This window comes from Solanum lycopersicum, chromosome 2, assembly GCF_036512215.1.
Source record: "Solanum lycopersicum chromosome 2, SLM_r2.1".
In the NCBI taxonomy this organism is placed as follows: Eukaryota; Viridiplantae; Streptophyta; class Magnoliopsida; order Solanales; family Solanaceae; genus Solanum; species Solanum lycopersicum.
The window spans coordinates 57,008,945-57,023,261 of NC_090801.1; the positions used below are offsets into that span (position 1 = coordinate 57,008,945).

The following is a 14,317-nucleotide window of genomic DNA, read 5'->3' on the forward strand; positions in this document are numbered from 1 at the left end:
GGCACTTGACAATATTAATTGAAAAATATGCCATCTTGATTTATTTAAAAAAGTTATCTAATCGCGATTTATTATTTATATTAAAATTTAATAAAAATTTTTTTAATTAAAAATAAATAAATATTTATCTGTCCATCACAATTAACAAGCGGATGAATCCCTTTCACAATAAATCAAACACCGATGCTAAAAACTCAAGGAGGTGGCATTTATTGATAGTTTGTTCTACATGTCAAAGTATACATTCATACAGGTAGGAAAAATATGTGGGTAATTAAGAGAAGTCCCAATTAAATAAGCAACTTAGTAGTTGTTATATGGCATTGATTACTTCCTTTACTATATTTGACCACAAGACAAATCTAGTACTCCTAATTCAACAACCTCAATTCATTTCTCCAACAGAAATAAGAAAGCCCTTGTTGTTGTTTTTTCCTATATATTTAATTTTAATGTAAAGTTATTAATATCAAACGTTTACCATCATGTTAGAAATGATAACTAATAGTAAATTAGACATAATTTTATTTCTTAACAAAATCCATCAAGTAAGCGTCATGTTCAATCATGACTTCGACCTGAACCATCCAATCTTTTCTAGGCCTTGTTACAGATAGAATGTTGATATTGACTCTGTGCGGTGTTCTCAAATACTCTTCTTGTTATATTCTTTAAAAGATGACATCTTTCAAATTTCTCCGAACTTTAATAGCATGAAATTTATATGTGTTATTTTTTTTTTTTCATTTCGAACACAATATTGAATAAATTGATCCTGATGTGATAGTGTACAAATTTTCATATGGTATAGCCACGAATTATTTATATTAATAAGTAACGTTTTATTATTAACAACTCTTATCGAAAATAGAATTGACGATCTTAATAAATCAATCTTATGCCCCAACTTGTTGTTGGTGTATAATGATGGAAACATATGAGTGTCGTTTCGACCACGCCTATGCCATATGACGCCTTAGGATGAGTAGTGCAAAAGCATATAATTGGATCTAACGTATGCCAAATGAGTCCATTGTTAGATTTTTTTCTTAAAAAAAATTAAAAATATAAGGAGGAAAATATAAAAATAAAAATAAAAATTGGGAAGATGAGGTAGGGGGAGTCAATATTTTTTATAATTGATTTAATGATAAGGCCTGAGGGCAGTATTTTATCAAATTAGGCAAGTAAAATGAAATATGAGAAATAATTTGGGACATATAACTTTTTTTGTGATATGGATGAGTATTATGAAATGGAAAGAGTATATTTTTTTTCCTGGAACTCTAGAATAATCTTTCGTTTCACAAGCCTACAATTTTTATCCGTCGGGAGATAACTCTGTAACCTTCACTTTATAATAACCTACAAGTCTACAACCTTTGCCCTTTGGGTGAACACTTTGTAACCTTCACTCTATAATAACTTATAAGCCTATAATATCTGTCCTTCGGGTGAGCACTATGTAACCTCTACTTTATAATAACCTGTAAATCACACTAGGAAAGCTCTATACGACGAAATTGACTCAAAAAGCATTAAGAGGGATTGATGATGGATCATTCGTATGGATGACCACCATCCAAATCAATTGATTCATTTCGCAGGAGATTTAGAGTTCTTTTGTACACTATATGTTTCCCTTTTTAACCATTAATTGGCCTTGGGCTGGCTGATGGAAACAGAAACTTGATAGACTCATATATCATAATATTTCATTTAATTTCAAGTAATATACATTTCTTCTTGTTATGTTAAAAAAGCTCTTTCAGAATTGGGCTTTCTTGGCCCATTAGCTGATTATAGGAACCAATATTGATCCATTTGGACATTACAAGAGCCCAATACTAAAAGAAACACACACATATTTGCAACTTTGTAATTTGAGCTTGTTCGAATTGACTTTTTATTTTTGATTTATAAGACTTTGATTATTTTTAATATTTTAGCTTAAATTGAGTGCTTGTAAGCATTTTTAAAACTTATTCAAACACATCAAAAGTGTTTAAAAGCTATTTTGGCTGAAATAAGAGACATTCTAAAAGAGTCGTCCGGACAATCGATCAAAAAATGCTTATCTGAAAAAATATTTTTATTAATATATCTTTTCAAAATATGCATTTTTAGAGACAAATAATTTGTGTTGGGCTAGTTCGTTTGAGAAATACTTTTTTTGATAATTAATACTCCCTCGGTTTAAAAAAGAATGTTCCTATTTTTTTTTTAGTTTGTTTTAAAAAGAATGTCCCCTTTCTTTTTTTGGCAACACTTTAACTTTAACTTTCCACGTGTCATGTTTAAGACCACAAGATTAAATGACATTTTAGTACATTTGACGTAACTTTAATTTTGAATCCCAAGATTAAAAAGTTCTATTTCTTTTCTTAAACTCCGTTTCAAGTCAAGATCACCCTTTTTGGAACAGAGGGAGTAAAATAAATTCAAAAAAATGCTTTTGAATATTAAATTTTGAAAAGAAACTACTATCATGACATGTTTCATTATTAAGATAGTTTATATATAAACAATATTATAAATATTTGTTATGAAAGTTTTTTGAAATAATAAGAAAATATATTAAGTGTGTATTTGTTAGTTGTTACGGAAAGAAAATTTTTTTTTTTTAATTAAAAAAGTTATTTATAAGTAATTTAGCCAAATACTATAAGGATAGAAAGATCATGTTTCTCAATTATATTTTTCAAATTTTAGATTAATCAAAATATGGAAAAGTTAAAAATTTATTCTAAAATTATATTTTTCCTCCGTACTAAACACATTATGGACTTGGTATAAAAAAAAGAAAAAGAAATGCTATACAATTAAGCTGCTTTCAGTAATCAAAGCTAAAAGCAACTTTCTTTTCTTTGAAGCAGCAGCAGTAGCCTTTGTTCAGATCAGATAAGAAAATCAAATCCCAAAAATCGTGAAATCCAGCGGCAAAGATTACAGCCATGGATGCTTTGAGAAAGCAAGCTAGTAAGCTCAGAGAACAAGTCGCTAAACAGCAACAGGTCCACCCAAGAATTCTTTTTTCTTGATCCAATTTTCTTTGTTTGGGGCTGTGAGAAAATGTGATTTTCTTGGAATTCGGGGGTAATGTTTACGCGTTTCTTCTTCTGGGTATTCCTCATCTAGTAGAACTGTAAAATGGGTAGAGTTTCAATTTTGGATTGATCATCTTTTTTATCTTCATTTGGTGGTCCATCTTGGTTTAATGTGCGAATGAATACTTGAATTCTTGACAATCACTGTATAAAAGTGAGGGAAGATTTTAAGCTTTATGAATTTCTATGTTTGTCAGTTTTTTCTTGAATTGGATGTGTTGCCAAAAAAAATGTCTTTTTCAGATTTTATTCTCCCTAATTGTAATTACTTTGGGCTTTGGAATTGGTATGGTAATACAAAAAGGTGCTAGGAGTAGAGGTGGATCCATGATTTGAAGTTTATGCCCTTTGATGTTACTGGGTTCTAAAAGTTATAATTTGTACATAGTAAATGAATAGTTTAAGATAATTACAAGGTTTGATGTAAACCAATTGTTAAGATCCTTGATCTTCACCATGTGAGGACCTTCAAGATAAGAGAAGAGAAGAGAAGAGAAGAGAAGAGAGGAGAGGAAATATAATGTTTGTGTATTTCCAACTTGTATTCAACAACCTGTACATACTGTATTTATACACTTCATTAACAACTTTTAACAAACTCTAACTACCTTCTAACAATATAACTAACAAGATACAACTAACTAATTAATGGAAAATATCTCTTTATTTAACATCCTCCCTCAAACTGATGCTTTGAATACATCCTTCAAGCACAGTTTGGTCATTAAGTGTTCATGTTGTTGCCTGCCAAGACTCTTGGTTAATAGATCTGCCTGCTGTTCCTTAGTAGAAACATAATGGGTTTTGATAACACCTTGTATAATCTTGTCTCTCACAAAATGACAATCAATGTCAATGTGCTTAGTTCTTTCATGAAAAATGGGATTTGCTGCAATCTGAATAGCAGCTTTGCTATCACAATAGAGACATATTGGAACCTTAATACTGATTCCCAGCTCTTTATACAAACCAATCAACCAAGTTATTTCAGCCACAACAGAAGCCATGCTTCTAAACTCTGCTTTAGCAGAGCTTCTAGCTACTGTTTCTTGTTTCTTTGACTTCCAAGACACTATAGCATTGCCAAACTTCACTAAGTATCCCGTGACAGACCTTCTAGTCTGTAAACAACCACCCCAGTCAGAATCACAATATGCTACAAATTTTCCAGAACTATCTGAGGGCATTAGAAGACCAAGACCTGGAGCATTTTTTATATATTTCACTACTCTTAAGGCAGCATTCATGTGAGATTGTTTGGGACTATGCATGAATTGACTAAGCACTTGCACTACATATGCAATGTCAACTCTAGTCATAGTAAGATATAATAACTTTCCTACTAGCCGTTGATATTGAGTAGGATCAACAAGTAATATATCTTCACTTGTAGAACCTGCTTCCTTAGTTATAAAATCATCATAGTCAACTGATGTAAGTTTCAGATTTGTCTCCAAAGGTGTGTTAACTGGTTTAGTGCCACTCAATCCCAACTCACTAATTAGTTCTAATGCATACTTCCTTTGGCTCATCACTATTCCCTTTTGTGATCTCACAAATTCAATTCCAAGGAAGAACTTCAATTCTCCAAGATCTTTCATTTTGAACTTTAGCTTTAAGTCATTCCTTGTTTGTAGAATCAGATCTGTACTGCTTCCTGTCACCAGCAAATCATCCACATAAACCAACACAACTACCAACTCTCCTTGAACTGTCTTGGTGAATAAGGAATAGTCAAAATGACTTTGTGAGAAGCCAAGTTGTATCAATGCATCAGTGAGTTTCTTGTTCCATTGCCTAGGTGCCTGTTTGAGTCCATAGAGAGACTTATGTAATTGAAGACAACATGCTTCCCCTCCTGGCTAGCAAAACCAGAGGGAACCTCCAAATACACTTCCTCCACTAAATCCCCTTGAAGAAAAGCATTATGAACATCCATCTGAAAAATAGACCAATGTTTAGCTGCTGCCACAGCCACAACTGACCTGACAGTGACCATCTTAGCAACTGGAGAGAAGGTCTCAGTGTAATCTAACCCCTCTTGTTGGCTATAACCTTTAGCTACAAGTCGAGCCTTGTACCTTTCCACAGCCCCAGAAGAAGATGTGTATTTAACTTTGAACACCCATTTACACCCAATAGGTTTCTTTCCAGGTGGTAGTTCAACTAAACTCCAAGTGTGATTATCTTGTAATGCTTGAATTTCAGATTGCATAGCAGCCACCCAATTTGGATCTTTAATAGCCTCAGTATAAGAAGTAGGTTCTTTGATGACAGAATAAGATGCCAAAGCAGCTCTACACACAGGTGATAAGTGATCATAACTAACCACATCAGATACTGGATAACAACAATTTGCACTTCCTTTGCTTGTGGAGACATAGTCATGCATCCAAATGGGAGGCTTAGTAGTCCTGGAAGACTTTCTAGTAATAGGAACTGTTGGAGATTGTAGTGTTGGAGTTTCAGAAACAGAAGCATCACCCATTGAAGAACTATCCATAGAAGGAACAGAAGAGGAAGGAGCAGGAGCAGGAATATTGAATGATGGAGCATTATTCTCTATATAGGATGACTGCAGTTCATCTTCCTTCGAGGAAAACAAATGAGAAGGAGAAGTGGAATTTGTCTTGAAAGGAAAAACATCTTCCTGAAATAAGACATCCCTACTTGTCAAAAATACTTTGGACTCCAAATCATACATAGTATAGCCCTTTTTTGACACTGAGTAACCAAGAAATGCTGCAGGAACAGCTCTTGGAGAAAATTTGTCCAACTTTCTTACCTAAGTTACATACCCCAAACAGCCAAATACTTTCATGTGAGCTAGAGAAGGTGAGTGTCTATGAAGTCTCTCAAAAGGAGATTTATCTTGAATGATTGCAGAAGGCAGTCTATTAATGATGTATACAGCAGTGATCACACAATAACCCCAAAATTTCAATGGTACACCAGCCTGAAATCTAATAGCTCTTGCTAAAACTAAAATGTGTCTATGTTTCCTCTCTATCACTCCATTTTGTTGTGGAGTGTAAGAGCAAGAACTTTGATGTACAGTCCCAAAAGACTTTAGCAATCCATTCATTTGTGAGTTAAAGAACTCACACCCATTATCAATCCTAAGACACTTCACCACAGAAGAATAAACAGTCTGAACCATAAGCAGAAATTCCTTAATCACAACAACAACATCAGCTTTAGAAGGTAGTAGAAACAACCAAGTATATCGAGAATAGTCATCAACAAGTGTAAGAAAGTATTTTTTTCCATTATGAGTAGGAACTCTATAAGGACCCCAAACATCACCATGAACTAACTGAAAACAACACTCAGAAGTAGTAGTGCTTAATGGAAAAGACAGTCTAGTTTGTTTTGCTAAAGGACACACATTACAACTCTTGATACATTTGTCCCAATGTGTAGAATTATGACCAAACAGCTTGCTTATAGTGACAGAAGAGGTGTGACCCAACCTCTTGTGCCAAAGATTCATACTCATGCTATAGCTATCAGAATCTGTAGAAGACATTCCAAGTGATGAAGAACAGGCATTAGTAGCTGCAGCAGCAACATTTGCTGTAAATGCTTTCTTATGACCTGATTGAAACACATACAAGCCATTTTCTTCCTTACCAATCCCCTTCACCTTGCCACTTGAGAGATCCTGAAGAATACAAAAATGAGGATAGAATAATACAGCACACTGAAGCTCCTTTGTCAGTTGAGAAACAGACAACAAATTGTATTTGAACTCAGGAATATGCATTACATTGGTTATCTCTTGACCAGGAAAGAGATAGGATGATCCTGTGTGAGTTACATTGACTACATTACCAGTAGGCAAATGAACTTTGCCTAGACCACTCTTGTTTACTGTTGTAGTGTGGGATAACAGCTCAACAGAACTAACCATATGACTAGAAGCACCAGAATCCACTATCCACTTAACATCATCTGAAATGATAGTAGTATGAGGGATCATACCTGCTGTCAAGGCTACATGATCAGCTTCAGATTTTTCTGAATCAAGCATGGTTAAGATATGTTTGTATTGTTGTTCAGTAAATTGAGGAATAGCACCAAATGCATCAGTAGAACCTTTAGACATGTGAGAAGATCCTGCAAAATTGGCAGATTGACCCCCAAACTGATTTCCAATATCACTAGGATTAGGATTGCCCTTACTAGTTTCATTTTCTTTGATATATGATCCTGTTTTCTTCTTGAATTTATAATCTGGAGGATATCCAATTAATTTGTAACACACTGCTTTTGTGTGACCTGTGAGATGACAATGATCACAGTAGAGATCACTCCTTCTGCTTCTGCCCTTGTAAGAGGAATTATTCCCCTGATAGTTAGTGCGTACACTCGAGTTGCTTTTACCACTAAACAAAGCTGTCCCTCAGCAATTTCAGAGCTGTAAGAGGAAGTAGAAGAACCCAGAGATCTTCTACTTTCCTCAGAAATGATCATGGCATATGCCTTATTAATCGATGGAGTCGGAAGCATCATCATGATATGATTTATAGACTGTGAGTAAGACTCATTTAAACCCATCAGAAATTGAAGAAGGCGTTGATACTCAAAGTGTTCCACATATTTCCTAGACTCACAACTACATCCAGGACATGGCATCAATGCATCAAATTCTGCCCATAGTTCTCTTAGTTTTGAGAAATAGGTTGAAACAGAAGAAATTCCTTGGTTAAGAGTAGAAATTTGTGAATGAAGGAAGAAGATTCGAGATCCATTAACCTTGTCAAATCGTTCTTGTAGATCAGTCCACACCTTATATGCACTTGTAGCATATACAATCCCACTAAGTAATTCAGTACATACAGAATTCATAATCCATGAAAGGACTATGGCATTACATTTCTCCCACAAATCATGAAGAGAAGCATCAAATTTCTCCTTAGGATATCGACCATCCACAAATCCTAACTTGCTTTTACCTAATAGACTAATTCGCATTGAACTGCTCCATAATGCATAATTCTCAGGGCCTGTTAGTTTAATCGAAATTAGGGAACTACCTGGTGTATCATTGGGCTGAAGAAACAAAGGACGGTGTTGATCGATTGTTACCAAAGTGGGTACAACTTCAGCTCCAATTTCCAGATCTGCAGGTGAACTAGCATTCACCATTGTTGAGATGTCGAACAGGAGAAAACAGAAACAGTAAAGAAGTGAGATGAAACGTGAACCAGAAACTGAGAAGATCGAAGGAATATGAGATCGATTACTCAAGCTCTGATACCATGTTAAGATCCTTGATCTTCACCATGTGAGGACCTTCAAGATGAGAGAAGAGAAGAGAAGAGAAGAGAAGAGAAGAGAAGAGAGGAGAGGAAATATAATGTTTGTGTATTTCCAACTTGTATTCAACAACCTGTACATACTGTATTTATACACTTCATTAACAACTTTTAACAAACTCTAACTACCTTCTAACAATATAACTAACAAGATACAACTAACTAATTAATGGAAAATATCTCTTTATTTAACACCAATATCCTAAGATTGAAACATTTCTATTTAATTGAGTGATTGACTTTTGAGGGATGGTATAAATTGTTTCTTTCCATAGGTAAGTGTTAGTTTTATAGTGTCATTTATTGATTCTTACTTGCTAGAGATATTGATTCTTAAACACAGGCAGTCATCAAGCAGTTTAGTGCAACTGGTTATGAAAGTTCAGATGTTATGGTCATCGATGAAATGGAAATGCAATTGCATCATCAACTGGACAAGTTGTATAAGTCTACCCGGGAGAAAAGGGTAAGGGTTCTGTCACAAAATGTAAATAAAAGCTTGTTCGGTGCCTACAGTTCTTTTTCTTATATTGCAAATGTTTGATGTTGTGTCATTTACTTTCTAACTATGAAATTTACTACAGTAGTATATACCTGACTGCAATTTACTTATTTGCAGAATAACTGCTAATATATTCGTTTAGCATGTAATAGCTACTTAAATATTTAGTCATTATCAAAGACCTTTACTTTGCTCTTCCTGCTTCTTACGAATAGTTGATAATGCAAAAAGGTGAGTCATTTAGCCAAAATGATTTCTTTTAATGGGAGGTAGAGCATTCTTTGGTGTTAGTTAAATCTGACTTATAAAAGGAAGATGCCAAAATTTGAAGCAAGATTGCTATTTTTAAGTGCATTTGAAACTTGGTAATAGTTGTTAATAAGTAATATTGTCATGGAGTTAAGAAAAACTTAGTTGTTTCTTCATTTTCTATTACTTAATAAGTAGTTGGAGTGAGCAGCTTCCATACAATTTTGAAGAGGGATGCAAAGTGGGATGTAAAGATTCTTGAGTTCGAATATAGATAGTTTTGGAGATATTTTTCTTGTAGATGCATGCACGAACATGGATTTGCTGTGTTGAAAGTTTAGAGAACATATTCGTATTCACAACATGTCTAGATCTATTAAATTTAGTTAGAGCATTGGAGAACATTTCATATTGTTCTGTACTACACTGTAAAATATTTACTTACAATCATAGAAATAGATAATAACTACTCAACATGATGTACACTATAAATTGCCATCTCTTTTCTCTTATTTCAAATAGAACCAAAGTCTATTTTCTGGAGACTTAAGTTACTTCTGTCTGAAGTGTGGCCTAGTGGTCAATGCAATGGGTTGAAAACCACGAGGTCTCAAATTACAAAAACCTCTAGGTGATTCTTCCCATCTGTTCTAACCTTGATGGACAGACTTCGTTGTGGGTGGAAGGTGTCCGTATCAGTGCTACATGGTCTGAATATTCTGAACTAAATGGTTGCCTCTGTTGTGATTATTAGCTGGTTTACATTTTTGCCCGTCAAGGCTGAGATTTCACTTACCTGACCTGATCACGATGTTGTTCAGCTCGCCGCATTGATATGCATTCACTTTACTAAATTAGCTTGAGCTTGACCTATTTTAAGATATCCTTAGCAGGCTTGTTTAGTCATTTTCTTCTGCTCCGGCCTCTATAATTTATTGTTGTCTTGTTAAGATGCACTAGATCTTCTTCTTATGAAAGTTGAGCATAATGATATCGAGCTTGGCTTGTTGTATCAGGTTGAGCTATTCAGCTTGGCTTGTCTACATGCATCATTTTTCTAATTCTTCTTCGGATGACTCATATTAAGATACTTTTATATGCACTTGGCTTGTCATTTGTCTCTTGATTTTTTATTGTTGTTGTTGGTGCTAGGCACAAGACCATGTATATCTATGAACAAGATAAATGTCATGCTAGTGTAGAGCATTTCATTCCTATATCTTGTCTTTTGTAGTTATGACTAGGACTTGGCAAATTCATTGCTTAATTTTGATCTAAACTCACACTGTGTGTTTCCTTCTCTTTCTGAAGTTAGGATATCTCTGTTCGTATCATTTTGCAGGATTTTCAGAAAGAGATTGTTAAGGCAGCTGAAACATTTACAGCTATAGGATACAAGCATATAGAAGCAGGTAAAACTTTTGAAGGGTATTTTGTATAAATAGATCTACTTTCAGATGGAACTTTGTTCTAGTCATGATTCACTACCTCTATAATATTCAGGCAGCCCTTTATGTCTGTTTGCTGCTACTTCTAAAATATTTAGGCAGTCCTTTATGCCTTCTTGACGATATAACAAGATTATTCTTAACCTGGATGTTATATTCTTATTTTCTGGATACTGCCAGGCTAGAATCTCGTCCTCCCCTGTCCCATTATTGTGAGACTGAGACATGTTTTTTCTTTTTGCCTTTTTTTTTTTGCTTCTGTGTGTATTTCAACTTATTTGGTGGAAGTTTATGGTAGCCAGGAACTAAATTATCAGAAGATTGCTGCAAATATGGAGTTGAAAATCCCAATGACGAGGTGTTAGCTAAGGCTGCTTCTATTTACGGCGATGCTCGTAAGCATGCAGAGAAGGAGGTTGAAGATCTAAATAAACTATTCTTCAGTCAGGTAGGTACAATGTGCATGTAATCTGGAGTATGTTAATGAAAACTAATTAGAAGCAATATATATTGGCGTATTTATTTGTTAGAGTTGCATGAGCTAGATAAATGTGTCTTCCCTAGACCTAAATGTCAGTTGATTACTGGCTATCTTTGCAGTAGTTTATTACCTGCTAGCCTAAGAGTCTAAGATCGTGACATCCTTAATGGAAACTAATTAGAAGCAATAGATATTGGCGTATTTATTTGTTAGAGTTGCATGAGCTAGATAAATGTGTTTTCCCTAGACCTAAACATCAGTAGATTACTGGCTAAATTTGCAGTAGTTTATTACCTGCTAGCCTAAGAGTCTAAGATCGTGACATCCATACATGAATAGGCTTATAGCTGCTTTTTATGGGAAAGACTGCTTATGAATCTGTGAAGATAAAGAAATCAATGATGATAGTCTTAAGTTCTGGTGCTGATAGCAAGTGACAAATGCATAAAGAAATTGATGAAACAGTTTCTCGAAAACCTAAAGGATAATCATTTTCCTTTCCAGTTTTCTCCTTCGACGTGTGTGCCAAGAAAGAGGTCACTTCCATGTGCACATGTTGATCTTGGAAATTTTTTCTTTGGTTTCTGGGTGGTTTTCTGTAAGCACATGCTTCATTTGCAAAATGAAGAAGTAATCACCCTCTTTCCCAACCAAAAAGAAGGATTAATGGCATACTGTAAACATCATGATACCGACCTTTTTGTCCCATGAAACATAATTATGGCAAATATGTCAATACCTTCTTTTTACTTTTCTTTCTGTCTTTTCTTTTCAAGATACTGCACATTTATTTTTTTGATTCATGACACTTAGTAACATTAATCTATGTTCAATACTTCATAGTTCAGCCTTCGGCCGCAGACTAAAATGAGCTTTTGGATTTCCAGGTACTGGAACCATTGAGAGCTATGGTAGCTGGTTCTCCCTTAGAGGATGCTCGTCATCTAGCTCAGCGCTACAGTAAAATGCGGCAAGAGGCGGAGATACAGGTTACTGTAACGATTATTTCTTTTGCTAAAGACTATGATAAACGCCTGTTGATACTTGTCTTATTGTTCAATTATACACTGTCATCACATCCTTAGTATTGAATACAAAATAAGCAGGCAACCGAAGTTTCTAGAAGACAAGCTCGGGTGAGGGAAGCTCCCATCCCGGAGAATGTGGCAAAGCTGCACTCAGCAGAAACTAAAATGCAGGAACTCAAAGCCAACATGACAGTACTCGGTAAAGAAGCAGCAGCAGCATTAGCTGCTGTAGAATCACAGCAGGAGAGGCTTACATTTCAGAGGCTTGTTGCAATGGTATGTATGCTGGTGCATATTTGCCTCTCATGGAATTTAAACTTGTGTTTTGCATGGTCAACCATTTTCATACAATGGTTAAAGTGAGTATAATCATCTGCAGGTTGAAGCAGAAAAGCTTTATCATGAGAGAGTTGCTGTTATTCTGGGTAATATTGAAGCTGAGGTGAGTGTTTCTCCTTTTGTATTTCTCCAGAGGTATGCTTTACACCTAGGTAATTTTTTCTTACTCGACAATTTACAATTTGTACAGATAGTTTCTGAAAAGCAGCGAAAAGAGGCTGCTCCTCCTGTAGCCACACTTCCTGTTAACCCTCCGGCCCAAATACCTGAGAAAACAAAATACTTTTTGGCCGAGGTAACCGTCTGCTTTAACAACAGTTGTCTAAGTTGTTATAATCTTATCACAGAATGATTTATTTATTATACTATTTGAAAGAAACTTCTGAGGGAAAGCTGATTGACAATGAGGATATGTTGCTGGTGTGAGCTCTGAAGACACTCTTATCCGTGCAGTGTTACTGTTTATTAATGAGTTGAAGTGGTCTTAGTTTTTGTGTCTCTGTCACACAGGCTATTCATTCTTTTGAAGCTGAATCAGAAAAGGAGCTAAGCTTGTCTGTCGGTGATTATGTTGTTGTTCGTAAGGTTGTTCTTTAATTCTGGCTCTTCCCTCTTATGATAATAAGTTATTGATTGAAGTTGATAAAACTCACATGTATATCTGCTGGAGCATTCTCCTTTTTCTAATCCTAACAAACCTTTTATGTAAGCCTTCTCAAATTTTCCAGTAAAGATGACTGCTGTTTGTACTACTCACACTAGTCTTCCTTCTAAAGGCTTATTTGATATATGTGCAACTTCCCACTTGAAACCTGCCCCTCTAACTGTCCTTCTCACTTCAAACCTGCCCCTCCTGTCGCCCTTCTCCCATCCGAAAAAGAAAAAAAATAAAGGAAGAATGAAAGTAAACAAAATAAAGAATACTATGTAAATGAAAAAGGAAAGGACACACCTGTAAATTTTCTTGTTCATTGACATTTTTATTCTACTTCTCAAAACTTGTGAAGGTAACAAAACTATGATCTATTCATAGATGTACATGATATGTTCAATGAAACACAGTAAAGTAGAGTTCAAAAGAAGAAACCACAGTTAATTCTTCTATCCTGTTACATCCACGTTTTTTTGAAGAGTGCCTCTCTTTTGCAATTTCATGTTATGTTTCAGGTGACTCAATCAGGTTGGTCAGAAGGAGAATGCCAAGGCAGGGCAGGTTGGTTTCCATCTGAGTACGTGGAGAAACGACAAAGAGTACCTACTTCTAATGGAGCAACGGAAGCTTACTGAAAAGATGGTGATTTTTTGTTGCTGGTATTTGTGGAACAGTTGCCAGTTCATCCATTTATTCATGCAAGAGCATAGAGTTGAGTGTGTAACATATTCATTTTAGTTCTTTTAGGGTTATTCTGGACAGTAAATGCTTTTGGTCTTTTCCCTTTCCCTTTTGTTTTTACCCCAGCATAGACTTGTCATCACTGATGGATTATAGCTGAAATGCACTTAGTTAAGTACCCTCTTCCTCTACCTGCGAACGAAAAATGTTATCTTTGAAGAAGATGGTTGTGAAAATTGTTGTTGTAGTTTGTGAATTATGTCCTTTTGTTATTGAGGTCAACGTGACACTAACAAAAATGGACAAAGGTTCCATACATATGCATTGCTCTGGAGACTAGCAACAAATGCTCTCTATGATGAAGCAGTATATTAGCAATGAATTGCTTGTCTAAGTGTTTTTATAACATCAGTACATGTGGAAGAAACACACCCTCTTAATACATTCCAGCAGGGGAGGAGGGTTTCGGATTTCTTTAAGTGGAAAATTATACTATTTCTACACTGTCA

At 35.1% G+C, this 14,317-nt stretch overlaps 1 protein-coding gene across 1 annotated transcript; it reads left to right on the forward strand.

The window, feature by feature from the left end:
* Positions 1–2,694: 2,694 nt before the first annotated feature.
* LOC101257036 (SH3 domain-containing protein 3) lies at positions 2,695–14,064 on the forward strand. Its single transcript, XM_004232940.5, has 10 exons — positions 2,695–3,014; positions 8,772–8,894; positions 10,522–10,591; positions 10,930–11,075; positions 11,996–12,097; positions 12,215–12,412; positions 12,516–12,578; positions 12,666–12,770; positions 12,986–13,060; positions 13,643–14,064. The coding sequence occupies exons 1-10, from the start codon at positions 2,955–2,957 to the stop codon at positions 13,760–13,762; spliced, it is 1,062 nt and encodes a 353-aa protein (XP_004232988.1). The 5' UTR covers positions 2,695–2,954; the 3' UTR covers positions 13,763–14,064.
* Positions 14,065–14,317: the final 253 nt, after the last annotated feature.

What these genes read in the sequence shown, in the direction of transcription:
- LOC101257036 (XM_004232940.5), top strand. Translation starts at nt 2,955, where the DNA reads ATGGATGCTTTGAGAAAGCAAGCTAGTAAGCTCAGAGAACAAGTCGCT. An exon ending in TTCAGAGGCTTGTTGCAATG is followed by an intron (nt 12,413 to 12,515) that starts GTATGTATGCTG and finishes AATCATCTGCAG; the next exon opens with GTTGAAGCAGAAAAGCTTTA. An exon ending in TGGGTAATATTGAAGCTGAG is followed by an intron (nt 12,579 to 12,665) that starts GTGAGTGTTTCT and finishes CAATTTGTACAG; the next exon opens with ATAGTTTCTGAAAAGCAGCG.